The 23402-nt window shown below is 41.2% G+C and overlaps 2 protein-coding genes across 2 annotated transcripts; one reads left to right on the forward strand and one right to left on the reverse strand.

Annotated features, from left to right (window-relative positions):
* The first annotated feature begins 15905 nt into the window (after nucleotides 1-15905).
* Nucleotides 15906-17903, forward strand: cfap144 (cilia and flagella associated protein 144). Its single transcript, XM_086048307.1, has 4 exons — nucleotides 15906-16077; nucleotides 16208-16267; nucleotides 16670-16773; nucleotides 16864-17903. Exons 1-4 carry the CDS (start codon nucleotides 15939-15941, stop codon nucleotides 16957-16959), a joined length of 399 nt encoding a protein of 132 aa, XP_085904433.1. The 5' UTR covers nucleotides 15906-15938; the 3' UTR covers nucleotides 16960-17903.
* ebna1bp2 (EBNA1 binding protein 2) lies at nucleotides 16989-22649 on the reverse strand. The gene is made up of 9 exons (XM_086048306.1): nucleotides 22421-22649; nucleotides 22032-22115; nucleotides 21767-21939; nucleotides 20006-20129; nucleotides 18657-18746; nucleotides 18489-18564; nucleotides 18260-18353; nucleotides 17996-18164; nucleotides 16989-17909 (listed from the first exon to the last, which is right to left on the reverse strand). Exons 1-9 carry the CDS (start codon nucleotides 22514-22516, stop codon nucleotides 17862-17864), a joined length of 954 nt encoding a protein of 317 aa, XP_085904432.1. The 5' UTR covers nucleotides 22517-22649; the 3' UTR covers nucleotides 16989-17861.
* Between the last annotated feature and the right edge of the window lie 753 nt (nucleotides 22650-23402).

A 23402-nucleotide genomic window follows, 5' to 3' on the forward strand; every position in this document is an offset into this window, starting at 1 on the left:
AGTTTAAAATAAATGTTTTATTCACACTAAATAGCCGGAGATGCGCCGGTGCATCATGACAGGTACGGTGGTCACGTGATATGCGACGAGGCGCAAGTACCTCTGACATATCTTTAGATCCAACATACTGTACAGTTCTCAAAATATTCCAGCTGTGAACATGAAATTGATGTTAATTTAATGTGTCTCAAAAATGCCTTGGAATTACAGCATATGGTCAACACTGTTTTCCAATAATCCATCATACTAATGTGTTCGCCTTGAACAGAAAAACTTCACTCACTGCAGATCAGGTGTGTATTTGTAGACAGTGTAGACACTGTTGGAAGTGAGAGGAACGAAACACAGAAGCAAGAAAGGCAGTGCAGGATAGAATAGTGGAAGGATTTAGTCGTGTTTCTCCGCTCACCGTGTAACCACTCACCACAGCAGGGGAGAGAAGCTTGGAGTCCGAGGGGCCTGACTACCATTTATCAATCAACGCACAAGTGAGGAAAGCCCTTCATTTTCTGTGTGTCTTTCAAGTAGTTAAGTTCCTGAGTGCTCAATCACTTCCCATAGCGAGTCTCAAACACCTGAGAGAGACTGAACACACAAAAAAAAAGAAATTGCAGAGAATCAGGTTGCCGTTAACTCACTGAGGCGAATCACTGGCGGACAAATGAGAAAACACAGCTGCGACAGTGTTGACAAATGGGTCTACTTTCCTCTCAGAAAATGAGGGAGTATTATAGTTTGTGGATGGATGGATGACAAAAGTAAGGCTGACATTAACAAGTCTTGATCATATTTAAGGGTTCACACACAAATAAAGTGAAGTGCCTTGCGGATAACCTCAATCGAAAGGCCATTTTGAACTAAGATTGTGTGCGTGTGTGTGTGTGTGTGTGTGTTTGTGCAGGTCCATGAAGCGGCAAAGTGGTTCTTCCAACGGTGCTCAATAAATAACCCATCATCAGTGTCCCATCGGTGTATTGTTATTTCATTTTCCGGTATGTTAAATAATTGAATTATAAAGTTTCTTTCAGTTCCTTGTGCTAGATTTAAAGTCTTTGGCTGTGTTTGGAATGATTGCCTACTCCTAATCCCAAGGATTTTTTTTAATATACTGGACTACAGTATATAGTGTACTCACCATAGTTTTCGAACCCTACTCAAGTGCATTATTAATAACATCATAGTTGTTGCATAATTAGAACGCGCCGGAAAATGGATGGATAGATGGGTTAGCGACATTGAACAACTATTCATTCATTAATTATCCATACCGCTTATCCACACAAGGGTCGCGGGCGTGCTGGAGCATATCCCAGCTGTCTTCGGGCAGTAGGCGGGGGACACCCTGAATTGGTTGCCAGCCAATCGCAGGGCACACAGAGACAAACATCCGCACTCACAATCACACCTAGGGGCAATTTAGAGAGTCCAATCAACTTACCATGCATGTTTTTGGAATGTGGCAGGAAACCGGAGTGCCCAGAGGAAACCCACGCAGGCATGGGGGGAACATGCAAACTCCACACAGGGAGGCCGGAGCCGGGATCAAACCCACAACCTCTGAACTGTGAGGCGGACTAGCTAACCAGTCGACCACCATTGAACAACTAAATACATTAAAATAACATTATATTGTTTTCAGATGAGAATTCATTCATTCATTCATTATCCATACCGCTTATCCTCACAAGGGTCGCGGGCGTGCTGGAGCCTATCCCAGCTGTCTTTGGGCAGTAGGCGGGGGACACCCTGAATTGGTTGCCAGCCAATCGCAGGGCACACAGAGACAAACATCCGCACTCACAATCACACCTAGGGGCAATTTAGACAGTCCAATCAACTTCAGATGAGAATATTTTACAAAATGAATACAAATTAATCTACAAGGCGATGGTTGAACAAGAATGAACCACAAACAGGCAGTTGCCTGCCTCTGGCTGGGTTATTGCATCATGCAGCCACAGACGTAAGGAGGAGCACAAAGGAGATGAAGACATAATTACGACCGAATACATGAATATTTTTGGAGACTTGGAAACATTCTACATAGTTGGGGATGAATAAAAGACTTATTTAATCGATCTACAACCGTTTTGGTGAGTTTAAAGTTATCTTACCATATCTCTCTTGTAAGCTACATGTAGCATCGTAGCTCGGTGGAAGTGATGCGTACTAAGCGCACAATTTCCTTCCAAAATGCGACTTATACTCCAGTGCAACATATATGTTTTTTTCCTCTTTATTATGCATTTTAAGCCTGGTGCGACTTGTACTCCGGAGCAACTTACAGTCCGGAAAATACAGTAATGGGCCTCTATAGAACATATTCTTGCCAAAAATAGGTTTGGGTTGACTTCCCGTTTAAGAAACCTTTCCATCAAAAGACTTTAGCAAAGGCATAAACATAGTGTTGACTCATTGTAATAATGTATATTTGTATGGAATTTCAAATTCGCTAGTATTATACAACTGTAGAACATTAAATAAATTATTTTTTGGTTAATTATGAAGCAATGTGTATGACTAATAAGTGACTTGTTCTTAATAAGAAAACATCCACTGGAATGAAATGTATTGTTCTTCTCAAACACAGTGCAGGTGGTACAAATATTTTTTTCTTAAAGGGACGGTGGGGCCAGGATGTCCACGGTTTCACTAACAAGTTCATTTTATATATTTTTTTATCAGGAAAATGAAAAAAGTTGTCATTTTCTATTTTATCAATAAATTTGGGAGAAATTAGGAAATAAGTGACTCTGTGAATAACGCCCCTTGTTAATGAGCAGAATGGCCGCACCCCCTACCATTCCATCCTTGTTCGGTCTGAGTCACGCGAGGGACCGATTCCAAACTCTCCATTGGAAATCATTGTACTTTCATTGCTTATGGCGATCAATTGGCACCAAAATTTATGTGGACATCTCTTCTAATGCCCACTTCAACATATCAAAAGGATTAACCTCTCCGTGGCTGATTTATATGAGAATGAGCAAATGTGGAAGTCAGCAGAGATACATAGGCTGGAAGCAGCGCACACTGCTTCTTTGCTTAAAAAAAACAAAAAAAACACTGCTTCTTTGCTGATCACGGTTAGGACGGGTGAGGCATTAAACACCAGTCAGGATATTTACAGAGACTGAAGTGGAAATGCGATGTGCACATTTATTTGGATGAGGAGTGCCTCAGATTTTCGGCTTACAAGGCGCCGTCCAATTTGGAAGGTAACTGCCGAAATGGCACGTTCCAATGCGGCCACACTCTCGGCTGTGCAGTCAACCTCGCTGGAACTTTTCGTTCGCTGTTCGATGAGGGCTTTTGTCACTCTCAAGCCGCTTCACTCGGGCAGAAGGGGGCTGCAAGCAAAAAGCAGAGACACCGCGCGCGACATGATGACAGGCTCATCTTCACCTCCACACGCTTGGCGGACAGTAAGGAGCTAATGTTGTTGTGCTAAGGCCTTTTGTTTTAACGGCCTGAAGCTAGTTTCTTATAAACCTCCTCTGTCCCAATCCTACCTTTAACCGGGGAGGGAAGCAGGGGGCTCCAATCTGCCTGCTGCTGCTGCAAGCCGCGTCTCTCTCCCTCCTGAGACACGAGTTTAGCATCGCTAAATGTCCGAAATATAACCAGTCGGGGTTCGTGTGCGCATTCATGCTCTTGTCCGCTTCAGCTTGTGAAAGTGGAGGAGCAATCGCCACGGTATTTTTTATATTGTGGAGGTGATCATGATGAGATCACGTTTTATGTCAACAAATCCAAACTATTGTGCAGTACACTTTTATACTTTCACAGTTTGAAATGGACAATACTGGTAATGTGCATTTGCATTTTGGAGGGGATCAGTCACCGTTTTAGACAACAGAACTGACAAAGTGAGCAATATTACCAACCATGCCTTCCTCGCGTGACGTAGACCGCTGAGACCGAAAACATAACATAAGCCACGCCCCTTTCGGGGGCGTGGAAATTTGTCGTAAACCTAATCACAAAAAAAAGACCCGTTAAAGTGGAATTCAACCCAAACATTTTTTTCAAGAATATGTTCCCAGCAGGTCCACTAGTTGAAACACGGCATTCTGATTAATATTGCGTTTATGGAATATGAGTTAATCAGCAAAATCCACTCCTTTTTAGCCATCTCAGGGGGCCGCCATTTTGTCATTTCTGCTGACTGAAAATGACATCCCAACTACCCAGGGCTCAGGGAACGACCAATCACAGCTCGCCTGTTTTCTAAAGCTGAGCCGTGATTGGTCGTTACCTGAGCCCTGGGTAGTTGTGATGTAATTTTCAGTCAACAGAAGTGACAAAATGGCTGCCCCCAGAGATGGCTAAAAAGGAGTGGATTAATTTATTCCACGAACGCAATATTTATAAGAATGCCTTGTTTCAACAAGTGTGCTTGCATAGAACATATTCTTGAAAAAGATATGTTTCGGTTGACTTACTTTAAGAACTATTCCGTAATTTAGACCCAATGTTTTTAAGCATAGAATAAAGCCCAAAAGGGAAGGCAGCAGACAGGCAGATAGAAACAAAAAGAAAAATGCAGACAGCAAGACTACTGATTGTCAGACTGCGTGTCAGACCAGACGCTTCCACCTCCCCGACATGTTCTCCCCAGTCCTCCAACAATCTGTCCATCATTTACCCCCCTCCTGTCAGACACATCACTGCTTGGTGCCAGGTACCGTTTTAGTTTGTGTGTGATTGCAGAATTTTTCCACTCTAAGATAATCTTTTAGTATATAGTCGGGAATCTACATTGAGTGTGTTACTATGTGATACATGTTAGAGATGGCAGCAAAATACAAGGCCATCTTTATAAACATCCACTTTTGACTGGCACTGTCAATGATGTTTTAATTTGATGATATTTTATTGTTTGTCATAACAATTTCAAATAAAACTGCATTTTACATTTGCACAGCATCATCAATTACCTTTCTAACTAACTGAGGTAATAGATTTTGGCAATAGAAAAAAAGAGTGCTTCTGTTAGTAAACACTTGGGACCTTATTTTTAAGTCCAGCATGGAGTTTACTTTCTCTTGGCATTTTGCTATACTTTCACACAGGGTGTTTGCACCTTTGTGGGATGGACTTTTCCTGGCCAATCCTCGCGGGATCCCTTATTTGCATCAAAATCAGGGGTGTCGTGGCGCAAACCCAAGTATGCTGCACCTAACATTGCGGAAACAATAAAAACACCCACCTTGGGGATAGTACCCAGATGCACAGCTTGGATGCACATAACATTAACCGCTGAGCTAAAAGTCCAGGCCGTTTCTCGGTTGCTCTTAAAATGGTGCACTCTTGCTGCGTCATTGGGTAGTATAACAATGCCAGGAGAGAAAAATATCAATGTTTCTTTCAGATTTAGAAGATAAATGTGCCCCATGGGCTGAAGTCTAAAACACGGCAAGTGAAGTGGCTGAGTAACAGCTCCATGGCCAATCAATAGTTTGGGCTCGTATGTGCAGCGATCACTCTGTGAGCGCTAAGTTTGCTTACCTTTGAAATCGTAGTGATATAAGAGATTATTTTATATAGACCACAATAAATAAATGTATTAGTCATCAAAATACTTTGAATATGTCATAATAAAACAAGTTTATGATCACTGTTAACAGCTCTGTATGCGTGCATGCAGGGCCTGCGTAACTTCCCAAGACGGCTGCTGTACAAAAAAAAAGACCTCCCAGAATGCCTTGCTCTGAGCTACGAGCAAGCGACCCATACATTTTCATATTCGGGATGTGGACGGGGATTTCTCGAAGTGTACGCGTCCTCTGTCCCAGAAGGATGCCCCTTCAACATGCACATGAATCTATTATTGATCAGATGATCAACGTACATGTTACATCTACTGCATTTGCTGTGGATGCTCACCCCCTGAACACCCCACTCCCACAATAGTGATGGAGGTGATTTTATAATATATAAAATGATGATGATTATAATCTGTTCAGTTGATTTCTACAATGACTCTGAGGGAATGTCCCACACTCGTGTCATATTTATGAATGGAATACATGACGTCCACCACAGAGCGCCGATTTGTCTGCCTGCGCCTCGATCAAGTACACCACAATCGCGTTAGACCACATGCGCTGCAAAACAAATCCTCTTTCAAAAAGTCTAATATCTGGACTACTTTTGGTAACCAAATTTGCAGATGCGTTGGGGGGCAAGGCAGAAGTGCCTAGGGAGGTGTGCCGCATCTACCAAATTCACAAACACGCCTATTTACGATATTGTATACTACATAGACCAAGCACAGACTACTTTCAGTGATCAAACTATCAGGTGCATTGGGGGCACGGCTGCTTCATGCGCTGGCATGCCCAGATGAGTGCAACATGGCCCCAAACACACTAGACCAGACTTGCGCTGCTACGATAATGAAGTTACGCCTGTTTTTACGTCGAGCGCACGGGCTTCAGTCTACCAAAATAGGGCCTTTGGAGTCACGAAGCGGGATGTACAGTATATAAATCCTTATATATCACTAGTCCACCACTGAATGAAGATGGTGTTTGATTGAGCAAGTGTGTGAAAGTGAGACATTGTTCTGGAAGTGAGTGGCCTGACATCTGTCAGTTTGGACAGCATCATAGGCTGCCAGCCTGGAAAGTGCGGTAGTCCATGTGGGATAAATTAGCACATAGAAAAAAGAAAGTCGATAAGTGCTAACTGGGCTATTGTTTTTTTAAATGTGTCAATATAAGCAGGCTTTTTTCCAATGAATGTTGAATTAATTTGGTATTCAATAATTTTCATTATTGTTCCTAAGATACAAAAAAAACTATCCGAATATAGCACAGCTGGCATCAACGCAAGACAAAATAAAACAGGTTTTGTTTAATAATAAAACACAAATAAAAATAAAACACTTTTTAACTCGTGTTTACTGCAATATCCGGAACTTTCTGCTGCTGCTCCAAGGCCTGCCTTCATCGAACTCCCAATCACACCCTTCTAGGTTTCACTCTCATTGCCCACATTGAAGACCCGCAGCAGAACAATGGGGTCTCCAGCGGAAACGTTCTCCAACACACCCTACAAGGATTCCAAAAAGGGTGAGTACTCTGAACTGTAGTTTGGTGCGTAGACACAAACAACAGTCAGGACCCATCCCCCCACCCCGAAGGAGGTAGGCTGCCCTTTTGTCCACCGGGGTGAACCCCAACGTACAGACACTAAGCCAGGGTGGCAATAAGTATGCGCACACCTGCTCGGAGCCTCTCACCTTGGGCAACTCCAGAGTTGTTTGCCCCAGTGCGTGCGTGAGGTCACTGGCCCAGCCATGTTCTCTTCAGACTCTGAAAATGGCAATAACAAGCTGCCAGTATAGTATTGGTCGCTCTTTTTTATTGTTCAATCAAAGCAGAAACTAAATGAAGTACACATCACAGTCAGCAAGTCAGAGATGTGGCTCAATGACGTCATATTCGCCTTCTTCACGATTTCTCCCCGCCGGGAAGATTTTCGAAGCGTAATGCTAAATCAAGAAAATACTCGGTTAATGTGTATCAATTCGAGAAACGGTTCATTGTAACACTGTAGCACTTACCAATACGCATTTTTCACAGCATTGCATTTCTTGGTCACACTCATGGTCTGTTTAAGTTGCTTAAATGATATGACCTTGTAATGTATAACACAGTCGATATAAAGCACTCCACAAATTATTACCAACTAATTTCCAACAAAATTTCATAATAACAAAGGAAGTTTATCATAATTTGAGAGCAAACTGAGATTTTACGATAACGATTACGATACAATTTAGAACTGCTCATAAATGTTTTTGTGTGTCTGTATGTGGAGTGAAACTTTGGAACAGACGAGTGTCCATAAAGTCAGTCAGACAGACAGACAGATAGACAGATAGATAGATAGATAGATAGATAGATAGATAGATAGATAGATAGATAGATAGATAGATAGATAGATAGATAGATAGATAGATAGATAGATAGATAGATAGAAATAGAAAATAAGACAACCTACAGACCCAAATCAGTGGTTATGGATTGAAACAAGTAAAAATCCTGCTGACCATGCATCTATGGGGCTCAAGGTGTCAAACTTGTGTGACTCAAATTGGCTGTCAGGTCCCAAGTTCCTCTTGGAGTGAGAGATAAAAATGAACCAAGGATCGCAGAGCTTCTTGTTGGTGAGGTCGAGGTCGCATTTATAATGTAATATGAATGCTTGCACAAAAAGAATCCGATTTTTTTTAATGCATTACGTAATTGTATATTTTGGTTGTTTTTCACCCCAAAAATGGTGTTCATCAGCAATGGATGTGTGGACAATAAAACCTGTTGAACATTGGTCGACTTGTCAAGTATGTCTAAACTAGGAGGAAAACCTTTAGGAGCATTTACACTCTCTCTTTCGGAATCAAATCTTGATTGGAATGGACTTGATTGGGTTAGAATATTCCGAATGGGGTACATGAAGCATTTTTATTCCGATCAGGCATTTAATACGAATAAATGTGTCCATGTAAACGTAGCCACTGAAAGGAAAACCGGGAGCTAAATACAAACAAACTGAGAAGACAACAAGGAACACCAGGACAAGGAGCAAAGGTTTGGATGGAGCTGATTGGGTACCACAATGGATCGGGTAAACGAGCACAGTTGGACACAATAACTTAACAGGACAGACACTGACACAAGGGACACCAGGAAAACATGAAACTAAATCTAAAACAAAAAAAATTGCAAACTTACCAATGCATTGTGTCACATGTGGCGTCAGCGACACAGCATGAAGCCTGGGGCTAGCATTTGCATGGTGTTCATTTAGCAGTGACTAGTAAGTTATATTGTTGCTATTTACATGTCTGTACGCACATTTTTAGAATTGGCCATAGTCTAAAGATCCATGCTTGCCTGATTGCTTGCCCGCTGCCAGTCGCCGTCTGCCTCCTGAGCGAGCAATATTACCACACTTGCCTCCCTCCTGTGACCGCTGAGACCGCAAAAATAACAATCCGAGCTTCAAAAGGGGGCGGGCCAATTTGTCGTAAATCTAATACAAAAAAGCCCCTTAAATCACTACAGAGTCTTTTGGGGGGCATTTTAGTACCGATATCATTTTTAAATGCAAACCTTTTATAAAAGTGTCAATGTTAAACTCATCCAAGTGTCCCTTTAAGTTGTTGTCACGTCGCTAAGTCAGGTACCGAAAGTGGCTCCAATTCTGTTTCACAATAAGAGCACAAACCACAAGTGCTGCTTTAATGTTGACAGCTTCACCACGCTTTGTTTAATATGGCTTGTTAAGTGAAAGTGCCTTAACATCAGGGAGCCCTGCCCCCTCAAATAAATGCTGTGTCCCCCGTAACCATCCATCCATTGTCCATACCGCTTATCCTCACAAGGGTCGCGGGGTGCGCTGGGGCCTATCCCAGCTGTTTTCTCACAGTGGGCGGGGGACACCCTGAATTGGTTGCCAGCCAATCGCAGGGCGCACAGAGACAAACAAACATCCGCACTCACAATCACACCTAGGGGCAATTTAGAGTATCCAATCAACTTACCATGCATGTTTTTGGAATGTGGTAGGAAACCGGAGTGCCCGGAGAGGACCCACACAGGCACGGGGAGAACATGCAAGCTCCCCACAGGGAGGCCGGAGCCGGGATCGAACCCACGACCTCTGAACTGTGAGGCGGACATGCAAACCAGTCGACCACCGTGCCGCCCCCCCCCTAACCAAAACAGCCAAAATATATTATATTTCACATATTTTTATTATCTCATGCCTCCACTTCTAACTCTCTTAATGTCTTCCTTGCCCCCTCAAATATAAAATATATCAAGTTGTTTCTCGTGTCATGTTTCTCGACTCCGCTCCATCTCCTCTTTTCACTCTCCTCAGAGTATCGGTCTGCTGCCAGCTCGCTGTGAGGGATTGCTGTCTGCAGCGAGCTGAGACCCAACTTCCAATCACCCTTCAGTATTCAAATGAGCCGGTGTTGTCAGTTAGACATGGTAAAAGGTGCTGGAGCACAATGCCCCCTCAAGATTTGTGTCTGCCCCCTCATACATGCCTGTCTAGACCGGGTCCTTGCTTAACATAGCCACAAACCTCATTTTATGCTTGCTGTGGCACGTCAGATGAAGCCAGCCAATGACAAACCAGAGGGCGGAAGCAACGAGTGCATCACACACAGGGGAATACAGGCTGGAAGTTAAGAAGCGTGAAGAACATAATTTGACGGATTTAAATAAATCACACAACATTATTTGGAGGTAGGTCGGTACGTATTTGGAAGTCGAAAAAAAAAGACTGAACCAGACTCAAGTGTTGTACTTGTTATACTCACTTAGTAAAAATTGTGACGAAACAAGCCAGCACAATTATGTTACACTACATCACGTGAAACAAACACGACATGATATTTTTAGTGCATTGGGCAACATCGTAAATGGTGAGAGGTCCTGTGTGAAGCTAGACATGATTACTAAGATAGTGTTTCTCAAGGAGGCGGCACGGTGGTCGACTGGTTAGCACGTCCGCCTCACGTTCAGAGGTCGTGGGTTCGATCCCGGCTCCGGCCTCCCTGTGTGGAGTTTGCATGTTCTCCCCGTGCCTGCGTGGGTTTTCTCCGGGCACTCCGGTTTCCTCCCACATTCCAAAAACATGCATGGTAAGTTGATTGGATACTCTAAATTGTCCCTAGGTGTGATTGTGAGTGCGGATGTTTGTCTCTGTGTGCCCTGCGATTGGCTGGCAACCAGTTCAGGGTGTCCCCCGCCTACTGCCCAAAGACAGCTGGGATAGGCTCCAGCACGCCCCGCGACCCTTGTGAGGAGAAGCGGTACAGATAATGGATGGATGGATGGATGGATGTTTCTCAAGGAATCAGTAGAAGTTGCATTGTTGCATTCGAGCCACACATGCACGTACACATGGACTTGTTTATAAGAGTAATAATAATTGAAACCCGTGCATTTCATATGCCCCCTAAAGACTGAGGTCTAATGACGGATCTGAGTGTAACCACTCTGTCCCAGACGACAACCTGCCCAAGCTACTCTGAGATTCTGTATCATTGTGGACCTGGCCCAAGAAAAACATCATTGCTTCACAGTATCTTTTTGTTTGTTTACAACAGGGATCGACAGACGTGCATTTGACAGAGTGGCGTAGACTGTAAAAGTTGACAAATGGCCTGGCAGCTGAGAATGGTGCACTGTAAGTTTTCATTTTTCTTGCTTTTAATATCCAACATTGAACCCGTACTAACTGCGATGCACCACTAGTCTGGAAGATACTAAATACACTATATGACAAATGATTTGGGTCACAATTATTGAGTAAATCGATCAACGAGTGTTTGGGTGAGACATCATAATTGCCCCTGAGTCTTACCAGTTCATTTTGGGAAATTCAATTTTTCCAACTTTTTGGCGTGGCGGTGTAGGCTTTCAGTGCACAAAGTAAGGGAGCTTGTATGAGTTTGGTGGGGAGGAATTTGAGAGCCCTGACCCCAATCTCATCTAACACTTTCGATTGTAGGTCTACAATAAAGATTGTGAACAGAGGTTCATCCACCATCAGTGACATTTGACCTGACAAGTGTGCCTTCCGTGTCATACCAGATGAGCGGACGCTGTTGTTACTGTAAAGGGGGGCAGATATATTTGTTCCTTTCTAGTGTTTGTGTGTGGATGGGAAAAACATGCTTTGCATGTCCCCATATATGATTATAAATTTAATTTAATCAGAGAATTACAATTTACAAACATTGTCTCCTTACATTTATTGCACTTTTAGTTATTTTGCACAGAGGAAACAAGAGAACAGTTCCTTTTGATTTCAGTTTCATGGTTGATTTGAGCTTTTCAGACTGATCCAGTCTTTGATTTTGAGGAGGCTCTGTATACATCATTGGTCCAGTCAATATATTTTTGACTTGTTTTTTCTATTATTATCTTGATTCATCGTGCTGTACATTTCTGTTGCTCACCGCACAAAGAGGCGGACACTACACAGGCAAGGAAAAATGCCAGCATGAGCTGAGTTTTGTAATGTGGAGTTTGGCACATTGCTCATACAGTAGGTACATTTGACAATAGTCATGGTGCAGACTAGCATCTCTGCAACAACTAGTTTCAATTAATTTGTACGGAAGAGGATTGGGGCCAGTGAAGAAATAAATACATTTGAAAAAAAGAATTCTGATTTTATTCTCAAGTCTGAATTTATTCTCAGAATTCTGACTTTGAAGTGACAATTCACACTTTTTTCTCAAAGAAACAACTCTGACTTTAAAGTCAAAATTCTTAGAATTAAAGTGGAAGTCAACCCAAACATATTATTTTCAAGACTAGTTGAAACACGGCATTCTGATTAATTTTGCATTTATGGAATATAGCAAAAATCACCTGTTTTTAGCCATCTCAGGGGGCGGCCATTTTGTCTTCTGTCGACTGAAAATGACATCACAACTACTCACAACAACCAATCACAGGTCAGATTAAGAAAACAGGTCAGCTGTGATTGGTCGTTGTGAGCAGTTGTGATGTCATTATCAGTCGACAGAAGACAAAATGGCCGCCCCCCGAGATGGCTAAAAACGAGTGCATTTTGCTGCTTAATTTATATTCCACAAACGCAAACTTATTCAGAATGCCGTGTTTCAACTAGTCGGCCTGCTGGGAACATATTCTTGAAAAAAATATGTTTAGGTTGACTTCCGCTTTAAATCAGAATTCTCACTGGTACACCCTGAACTGGTGGCCAGTCACTCGCATGGTACAGAAAGACAAACAACCATTCACACTCACGTTCACGCAATTAGGATGGATAATTTAGAATGTTCGTTTCATCTTTTTGTAATGTGTGAGGAAACAGGAGCACCTGGACAAAAAACATGGTACGCACAGGGAGAACACTCCACACTATAGGAAGGACAGAGCCCAGATCTGAACCCACAACCTCTGCATTGTGAGGTGGATGTGCTAACCAGTCATTTGAAACAGTCAATGTGTTGTTAAAACTCAGTGTTGTTCTTCAGGTGCTGAGGCGGAAAAGCACAATTTCCCCAGTATATTAATGTTCATTTTTAATCTCATACAAATAGTTGTGCAAGATGACCACATACAAAGACACAGAACAATACTCTGGCAAAAAAAAATCCATAAAATCTAAAAAATATCCATTAGGTGCCGACATTATAATGTACCACCTGCAACGAGGTCCATCCCATAATCTCTACCAGGCTTGTCCTTCCTGACAAAGTGTCTGTCAACGAGACAAAACAGGAGATTACAGATAAGAATGACAGTGACACATAACTTCCATCTGATGGTAGCAGCTTTCCCACGACCACAGTGTCTCCATTGAGCCTAGACAACTACAGGACTATCAAAACAAATAAGGAAGAAGAAGTGGGTTATGTGTGTGTACATGGACGAGTACATGTCACCCACAATCACTTTGTGCTCCCAGAGCAGAATAAATAGCTTGAGAAACCCAGCAATACAGGTCCATTGTATTTGTACATAAATGTACATGCACTTGCATAAAAGTTGTGCCGCCAGGAGAGCGCTTACTCCATAATCAGATACATAAACAACCGCAGTCGTTCTACTACTGCGAGAAATAATGTTATCACAGTGTGTGAGGAGAAAAGGGAGGGGGTGGGTGGGTGGAATATGCTCTTGTAGTGTGATAAGTGTCATAGTTGACTGGCTGTCACAGGCAGAGCAGGAGGTCCACCAACAAACCACAAAATGTTTTAACAGTCTTCACCAGAAATCTCAAAAACTCATTATATTAAAAGAGACATACAAGGGAAACTTGTAAATATATTTTATGTAAAATATGGCTCATTTGCCCATTGGTAATAATAATAATAATAATAATAATAATAATAATAATAATAATAATAATACAAACGCACAAATTAAAACGCACAAATTAAAACTATTACAACACCAGAGTGAGCACTTTTTTTTTTTACTCACTACGTCGGGGACCTGTTTTTTTTTTGGGGGTGGGGCGAACGATTCAGTGAACGAGTCTTTGAACAATTCTTTTTGATGAACTGATTCTAATGATTCAGTTCACTTAAAAGAACTGTAACGCCCATCACTACGAAGGACAATCACGGCAAAACTGACTAGGAGAAAATTTTTAAAGAAGCAAGGGAAATGTTTAAATGGCCAAAAAGGAAAGAAAAAAGCTGAGAAGGCCAGAGTTTCTATGTAATAAAAATATGAAGTTCAGATGTTCCTCAGGACAACCACAATTATGCTATTCTTAATATTCAATAAAATAAAAACAACACAACGAAACACAATTTCAAAAATAATTTACTAACAATTTAAAAGTATATATTTTTTCATGAATCTCACTTGGTGGGCAGTCTGTCAATCCACCCATGGCTCCGCCCCTGCTCCAACTCCCAAGTTTTTGCCTCGGTGACCACCAAAGCTGCATTCTGTTTGACCAGTTGGTACCCATCAGCTGCCTCAGGAGTACCACAGGCAAAAAAGACCCAATTAGGACTCCTTCTTCAGCTTGATGGCATCCCTCACTGCCATCAACACGTTCAGGGGTTGCTGCCACCGACCATCTTATGGGCCGCAGCTCCTCACCTCACCTCAACAATGCAGTCGCATAACATGGTCCACTCAAACTCAATATCCCCCACCTCTCCCGGAATGTGGGTGAAGTTCTGCCGGAGGTGGGAGTTGAAAATAACTTCTGACTGGATATTCTTGCAACTCTTAACTTTTCCAAAATGTTGTATTGTTATTGCAAAATAGAGCAAAGGGTATAATTTTAATTCTGAACATTGATGTTTTTCTATTAAACAAGGAAAAATTATGTTGGCTGCTGAGAGACATTTTTTACAAATTTATTAATGTTTTACCGTGATACCTGTAATTGTTTGACTCTTGATGTCATTTTAGTTTCAACCCCTGAAAGAAGTAAATCAAAGATTAAAAAGACAGAGTTGCCTACTCTATTTACTTTTATCTTAAAGTGTCTTCTTAGCTAATGCAGTATGTAAAGTACAACTGAAAATCTTAAACAGGCACTGAACTAAGGCTCACATGGGCAAATTTCAAGGGTGGTTGAGCTAATTTCGGGAAATGGTATGATGACATTTTGCCCATGCCACTTAAACAAGGACTTTATGAATATTTAGTTCAGTGTTCAGTTTAATCAATTGTTCGTTTTTCTGTTTTTGTTTTTAACCATGAACTGTGCATTCTGTACTTACAGTGGTATTGTTTGCTTAAAATGTATGGGGAATGGGAACCAAAATATATAATGTATTTTTTTCCCCTCAAGTACAGCCAACAGTGAGAGATGTTAAAATGCCTACAGTCTGTTGTTTGATGGATACTGTCAGATAGTTTACCTGACCATTCTGTATAATATTGTTGTTGCCTGCACGACATATCGAATGGCGTTTCTAATATTTGGGTCCCTTATTTGACTACATGAGCAATAAAAATCAAATGTTAAATTAATCTATGGAGTCAATCAAAATCAGAGTTGATGGAACTATGTAAATAAATCTAATTTTAATACACTCACACACAAACACACACATGCATGTACAGTATACGTTATGGCCGAACTTGGTTAAAGGCTTAATTCTCTGATGATACTTGTTTTGGAAATATGTTGACTTAAGTGCCTAAGAAAGTACACATTCACTAAATGGTGGCGTTAAACCTCTACCGTTTAGGAGCCAAGCATCGTGTGATTAAATACAGACGTCTCTTTAAGAATCCAGTGACACACAATTCTCAATGCTGAGCGTGCAGCCTCACCGTGTGGCCTACATTTGTTAGTGCGGCAGGAGAGTGAGTTTTCTGTTGCTAGGCAACGATCCATGTACGGGACAAAAATAGCTTCGCGGATCAGAGGTTAACATTTTATTCTATCAATAGATGGCTGGTTGGATTTGCAAAATGGAAGCAAAGGAAAAAGATGTGGTCCATCAGAATGCAATTCACATCGAGATGATCCGGAAAGAGCAAAGACAACAAAGGCTCCACACTGAATTTAGCATCAACCCATACAGAAAGTGTAAGTCGACACTCGACTTTTACTAAACAGCTATTATATATAGTTGGCATAGAGGTAAACACATAATTGATGGTGGTTTGTTTTGTTTTTGTCAATAAATCACTGTTTTCTCTCCCATCATGGTTTTCAGTACATATTCTACCAGACAAACCCATGTGCAGAAAACCACAAGAAGCGATTCCAGAAAACTGTGAGTTTTACTTAATTCATTTTCATTTCAGCAAGTATTGAACGCGGCCGTCATTTACATGCTCAATTTCTTTGAAAAATCTGTAGTTAGCTTGCTTCAAAGGGTTTGCATTTATCGGCCACAGCCAAAGGTGTTCCTGAATAATTTAATAGATTCAGTGGAAGAGTTGTCTAATTCTGGCTCTATGAAAATATTTATGATCACTTTAAAGTGTGTCTTCCTCCTCAACTGTGTTAATCCGGTCAGAAGTACTGGTCTGGCTGTTGGCCAATTCTTACACATCCATTTTGTTTTTTAATGACAGCAAGTGTTATTACCTCTGGGGGGTACAGTAGCTCTTTTGGAGTCATTGAAAAAACAGTTTCAGGAGTACTGCTGATCGCGCGCTTTTCTTTTCTCAAGCGGAGTTCATTGAAGCATTCCACAAAGCTCGACAGGAGCCCACGAAGAAATATGCCATGCCGTTGACTGAAAGTCAGGAGATTGGATGGGTGTCCACATCCCTGGTGAGGATGTTTAAAGTTTAAAGCTTAAAGGACATTTTGGTATCAGTCTCCCTGCAGAACTAAGTCCAGATGTATATTCGTGTGATCCAGATCCCAACAAATCGCCAAGACATCAGATTAAATTTCTTCCGACACAGCTCAGACATCACCAAGCACCAAGAGTCTGTCCTGCGCTTTTCAAAATAAACCATCAACAAAAAGCAACCACCAAAACGAATGTTTGTAAGACATTTAATAAGCAGAATGGTTTAAAATGTCTTAACTACAAAGTTAGAAGTTTTACAAAAATATGGTATATTGGACTTTAACAAGTGTGATCCAAACAAAGGATTGGAGTTATTGAAACAGCCTCCACAGCAGAAAGTTTAAGTCAATTGGCCTCCAGACCACCAGAGGGCGATCAAATGCCAAACCACATTCAGGATGCACTCCAAGCTAGAGGGTAGGGTGGTCACTAAATTTCAGGAAGTGCTAGTGTATAAAGGCAGCACATTCATCTGTGCACCCACTGGGAAACACATGGCATAAAAAGTTTGCAAGTAGCTTAGCTAGCCTCTCAACTGCACCTGGACCTGCTCCTCTTACCACAACATTTGATGAACCAGAAGACGCAACTAGTAGGATTACAAACTTTCACCTCGAATGATGTGTTATGGACTTTTTAGTTGATTTAGGAAGTGAAATGCAATGTACAAGTTCAATACATTTTCCTTTGCTAATTTAAACTGTTTAAAATACTTAACTGAAACTGTTAAGTTAATACTTGAGTATGATGTCAATTTAAATTTCAATTCATTCAATTGTTTGAGATGCTGGAATAATTGTTTGTGTACATGTACTAGTAACATTTGTTTTATAAAACCTGTGAAAATGCTTATTGAACCTTATTTGATGCATATCTTCATTTGTTTCAATTGAAGGTTAGCAACCTATTCAACCCCAAATCCCATGTTCAAGAAAATAAATAACCAAAGAATATGAGGAATTGAGTTGTCCTTTGCGTTCTTCAACTATTCATCAGGCCTTTTGTCAAGTTTGGGCAGAGTTGTGGTCAAGGAAACGCACACTGAACTTGACAATGTGCTTTATTAAGCACGAGCCTTCATCTTCCTGCGTACAGACTTCCCTGGACGTTTCTAGAAGTATCGAGAAAAGTAAAATCAGCATCTTTAACATGCAGACCCATACATGTTTTTTTTGTCACAGCGTTTGTGTAACTTACATTTTGTTTTCCTCCTTTGCCCTTCTTTCCTTTCGCACCCTTTGCATTAGCCACTTTAGCACGGAAACCGGAAACGTCATTGTGGCTTTCTTTAGTGTTCCACTTCTTTCCACTCTTTTTGCCTCCAAAGCCAAACTTCTGGTCCTTATATTTTCTCTTGGCATTGGGGCTATTGAAGGAGCAGTCACAATTCAAGTATTGAGTCGGGGAAGCAATTAACTATTGTTAGAGCTGATGCATGCCAAGTGAAAGCGAACACCTTACTTCTTCTTGTTCAATGCCTTTTTGGAGCTCTGAGAAGTATCTTTTCTGGGTGCCTTTTGGTCTCCTTCCAAGAAGTCCAACTTGTCAGTCATTCCTGAAAGTGGGAGGATCACAATAGTTTCTTTTACCATACTACAGAACAGCGAGAAAGAAAAGCTCCGAATTGCATTTAAAGCAAAACAAAACGTGCTAAAAAACTGTTGTAGCAAACGCAATTCTCCTGACCAACCTTTCTGGTATTTCTTCACAGCAGACAACATTGCCTTCTTCTCTTTCTGTCTCTTCTGGATCACTTCTATTTGCACCTAACGGGCCAAAATACAATTATTTAAGACTCGAATACTGAAACAGACACCTTTTTCCTCCACTTCATAATTAGAGAACATTGAAAAGTAACCTTTTTGCCATATTTCCTTTGCTCGCGTAACTTCTTTGCCTTCTCTGACCTCTCCATTATTGCCTGCTTTGAAAGTAGCTTCTTCCTGATCTGCAAGGTGGAATAGACAAGAAAAGATGAGTGTGCAAATAGCTGAAGTTGACTGTGAAGCTTAGACAAATTCAAGAGTCACAGCAGCTGAGGCAATCAATGGAGAAAAAATAATTATGAAAGTCCATAAAGTCATCACAATAAGGCACTTGTAAGTCACGGTTTGGATTGCAAATTTCTGAGAATTTCTAAATTGCGAATTAATATACATGAACTGGAAATGAACAAAATTGTAGTTTAGCCTATAACAGAAAAAGCACACGCAAGCATGTACAATTGAAAAACACCAACGCCTTATCTTCATATCGTCGCCGTCCTGTGAAATCAGTTATGTCCATTTTTTTTTTCATTTTTCTTATTTTTACATGAATGGTGTTTCTGCGTTACAGATATTGCATTGACGTGAAATTTTTTTTAAATTCCAAAATTGGACATAGGTGTTTTTCACAGGACAGCAACGATATGTTATCTGGACCAGTTCCGTGCAAAAGCAGTTGAATTTCTACCTCCATTTCATATTAATAATAATGCCCGAACATGCAGCTACAGTGACAGCTCTATTGCATGGTAAACCCAGAGGTGGGCATTCACCAATGCTTTAGTCAGTCTGTATTTTAGGCCCGCCCGCCCGCCCGGTCGGTCCGAGTCAGCCAAACGGCATCGACACTGGACTTACCGGTACCACGTCATACGCAGGTGCCCGCAGTCCTGACACACAGCCAAACAAATAAAAAATAAAACAGTGTTGTGTACCTTGCGGTCCCACAGATGCAATAACATGTGCCCCGTATTGTTTTTATTTCACCGATCACCACGCCGTGCGTCTGTGTCTCTTTTGTTTCTATTTGATATATTTCCTTTATTCAGCGGTGTGTCTGCTGGTGCAGCGCCTGCGTGACATGAAAATTATGTTCTCCACGCCGATTGACTGTCGCCGACGAGGACGGACTGGGACCACGCGGGTCGGACGGAAATACAGACGGGAATTTAGTGACGGACAGATGATGCCCACTTCTGAGGAAATCACAAAATTATATGTACATCTTAACATTGTGTTGCTCCTGTCATGCTTCATGACAAAAATGTCTATATTTGTTTACGATCAAATTTGTATAAATAACTAATTATCAATTTCCATTAACCCCCCTTTTATCAGGTGTCCGGCTTTTAATCATTTCCAAGGTAAACTTCCCATGGCAATTTTCCTCCCCCTTGTAATTCCAGTCCCAATAAAGTGAAGAGTGCATGAGTAAAGTCACCTTTTGCATGTGCTGATCAGATTTGGCCATCTCGGCAAAGTAGTCATCAGGCCTCTTGGTGGCAATGCCGTGCTTGTTCAAGAGTGGCAGAGCCTCAAGAACTGTTGCTTGCGCCTGACGGTAGCTGTGAAAGCATTTAACAGAGCAAATCAATTTTATATGACAGGCCAGCAAGCTTGCAATTTGAACAAATAATACTGTATATACTGTACTAATAAAACTTCCATCTTTCTTTAATTCTAAATAAACAATACCTTCTTCCCACTAAAATCGTGACTGATTTAGTTTGATTCATCGAGCGACGTACATACACTCACATGATTAGTGATGTCTATTATTACCTCCACCAAAACCAAAACTTAGAGCTTACAGTGCATAGAGGGCAAATGACTTCCCTTGTCTGCTTTATAATACTAAAGCTATGATGTTTTGTATAAATCCACTCTTATGAAGTGTATGCGAATGAATGGACTATCTCGGTTTAAAACACACACACAAAAACAACACAATTCTCACCACCACATTTTGAGAGACACGCAAAGATGTGCTACTGGTTCAATTGCACTTTTAGTAGTACTGCACCTTTGTGTTAAATTGTTTTCTTTCCATTCCCACATAAAAATAAAAATAATAAACTATAGATTGTTTACTCTGTGAACTTCCATTAATGTTCCAACTGTGCTCAGTGTAAAAGCGATGTGCACGTAGCTTACTTTCGTTTCTGCAAGGTTGTGTACAGACATTTAACCTTATGGGCAAATTAATTTGTCTGAATTAGTTCTTTTTTATGTTTGGGGAAAAGCCAACAGACAATATATAAGAGTAAAAATAACAATTCATCCATAAATGTTCATTTTCTATACTGCTACTCCTTATTAGTGTCAAGGTATGTGGAACCTATATCGCAGCTGACACTGGGCCGAAGGGCTGCGCTCAGAACTGTATTCAGACCCATTGACAATGTAGTCTTCAAGTAGGGCTGGACCAATAATTCAATATTACCATGTATCGCAGTTGACACGTGATCGATATCAATAGATAATGCCTTCGGTAAAATGTTCGATAGCTCGAAAAAAATTAGAAAACAAACCCGATCGTGGCATGGTGCGTGATGTTTGGGAGCGCATGCACGCTGCCTACATGAAGAAGTTAAACCAATGAAGAAGCCTAAACCAACGAAGCAGCGGCAGCTAACCCAACAGAGCATGTGTGCGCGCCCGGTGGCCATGCGCCACACTCGCGTCGTAACCTCGTTCAAATAAATGACCAGTCGACCCAGTAAAACTTTTGCAATAAAATGATAGTGTGCATGATATTATGCATGATAACCCAATTAAACACCTACAAGTAAAGGAGGATTATTTCATCTTTATATTGACCAGTTTATTTCATTCTTTCGTAGTTACGTTGACCTCTTATTAAAGGTTAAATATTATGTTAAAATAAAATAACCTAAATTCCTTTTTCTACAGGTCATTATTTTCAATAGGCAAAAATGGGAAAAAACAAAAAAACAATAAATTGATATTGACCAATATGAAACACTTATATTGGGACATACTTTTCAGTCATATAGCCCATCCCTATCTTCAAGTAATTTATGCTTCATTTCCCCCAGAATGTAGGAGGAAGCTACAGAGGGGGAACGTGCAAACAGATGTTTAATCCCGGTACTTCTCACCTGTGTACCAACTGCCAAGAACCACTACCCCACCTTTCCACTAACAAGTCAATGCTTGGAAATTTCAAGTTTACACTCACAAGAACATCTCCCTCTGGAAATCATCATCTGCATTCACTTCTCCATTGCTGCTACTTTGCATATTCCCCCCAATCTTAGCCATGACATCCTCAACTGGCGGGTTGGTAAGGTCCAATCTCTCCTCCCAGGGAAGGTCTTTTTTCAAGTCAGCCAAACACTGTTTCATGCCTCCCTGCATAGAGCAATAAAGGCGTTGGAATCAGTCATGTACAAAATTCAATTCAAATTGTGCGAACAAACAGATCGGCGCATGATCTTACTCACCACGTTGTTCACAAACGTTTTCGGTTTTTCCACCCTCACGTTCATTCCGGGCTTCAACAAGCCTTTTGCGAAAGCGTCTTGGAGCTAAACATAGACGACATGCAATCAATCATTCCAAGGTGGCTCAATGAAACACACATACACGCGTACAAATATGTTTACTTCGATGAACACATCGTGTTACAAGCACAAACGATGTTGAAAATATATATTTTTTTTCTAAAGCGCAAACCATTGTTCCCATTGTGTAGTTTAAAATCGCATTATCTTGACAGGGTTGAAACGGGTGATGTATTTCACAATTGTAATTATACTACATACAAACATTTCCACAGCGTGATTATCTGTCTTGCTAACGGTTAGCCGACTATGTCAAGCTAAGTACTTACCGCATTGTCTGAAAGTTCGCTATTTTCGTCTTCTGAATCCTCGCCGAGCATCTCGTCCTCCTCCAGTATCTCCATGATCTCACTTGCAATAACCATATGATTAAAATTAATTATCAAACAATCCCGATTGTGAAGGGAAACGGCGTGTACTCAGACAACAGTTCACGTGGGGAGGAAGAGGTTGTGTTTGTGGTACCACAAAAATAGCCCGTCGATGGAGAAACGTGTATGACAAAGGTTCCTGAAGGAAATTTAAGGAAACAATACAATGATTACCGACAGATACAATATTAAATAATAATAATAAAAGCAAAAACATAACGTACTCTGTTAAAAAATGCGTTTACACGAATAAAACAATTGTTTGTATAATTCCAAAGAAACACATATAAAGACCAAGTGTGAAGTAAACTTGGCCAATCATCTTTTGAGTAATACTAACCGGTAAAACTATTTTACGCATACATTATTTAGTTTTAAGACGCAACCCACCCAGATTCATAATTAGACCAATGCGGTTAATAACGGAATTGCAAATGTTCGACAATCTCCGGTCTTGGCTGTACGTCACACCAAAGTGATGGTGAACTGCACACAAAAGCCACCACAGACAGCATGGATTCTATTTCCCCTCAAGGGGGCAGCACTTTCTTGTCAATTGGTGTGCGGATCTTTGTGGCACATGCGGCGGACAAATCGCCAAATGCCCAGAGCTGGGCAGTGGAACGGTCTGTCCCTCTGTCCCGGACGGACACCGGTTTTCGGGGCGGGGGGCGGGGGGTGACACATTTGAAAAAAAGTGGCGGACTAAACAAGGGCAGAAGTGGATTTTAGTCACGCCCACTAATTGGCCCTCATGCTTGTGACGTTGTCACGAGGTGGCCAAAGTTCATCTAAACCTACCCAGTGAAAGGCTTCTTAAAGCGGAAGTCAACCCAAACATATTTTTTTCAAGAATATGTTCCCAGCAACCCCACTAGTT

Source organism: Filicampus tigris, chromosome 12, assembly GCF_054856515.1.
Source record: "Filicampus tigris isolate MCC_2025a chromosome 12, RoL_Ftig_1.0, whole genome shotgun sequence".
Lineage (NCBI taxonomy): Eukaryota > Metazoa > Chordata > Actinopteri > Syngnathiformes > Syngnathidae > Filicampus > Filicampus tigris.

Bases quoted from the DNA above. Each gene is read 5' to 3' on its own strand.
- ebna1bp2 (XM_086048306.1), bottom strand. From the start codon at position 22,516: ATGGTTATTGCAAGTGAGATCATGGAGATACTGGAGGAGGACGAGATG. The intron at 20,130-21,766 runs GTGAGTGTAAAC...ATGCTTTCACAG, and splicing joins TTCCAGAGGGAGATGTTCTT to CTACCGTCAGGCGCAAGCAA. The intron at 18,747-20,005 runs GTGACTTTACTC...TCCACCTTGCAG, and splicing joins CTGATCAGCACATGCAAAAG to ATCAGGAAGAAGCTACTTTC.
- cfap144 (XM_086048307.1), top strand. From the start codon at position 15,939: ATGGCTGGTTGGATTTGCAAAATGGAAGCAAAGGAAAAAGATGTGGTC. The intron at 16,078-16,207 runs GTAAGTCGACAC...CATGGTTTTCAG, and splicing joins CATCAACCCATACAGAAAGT to TACATATTCTACCAGACAAA. The intron at 16,268-16,669 runs GTGAGTTTTACT...TCTTTTCTCAAG, and splicing joins AGAAGCGATTCCAGAAAACT to CGGAGTTCATTGAAGCATTC.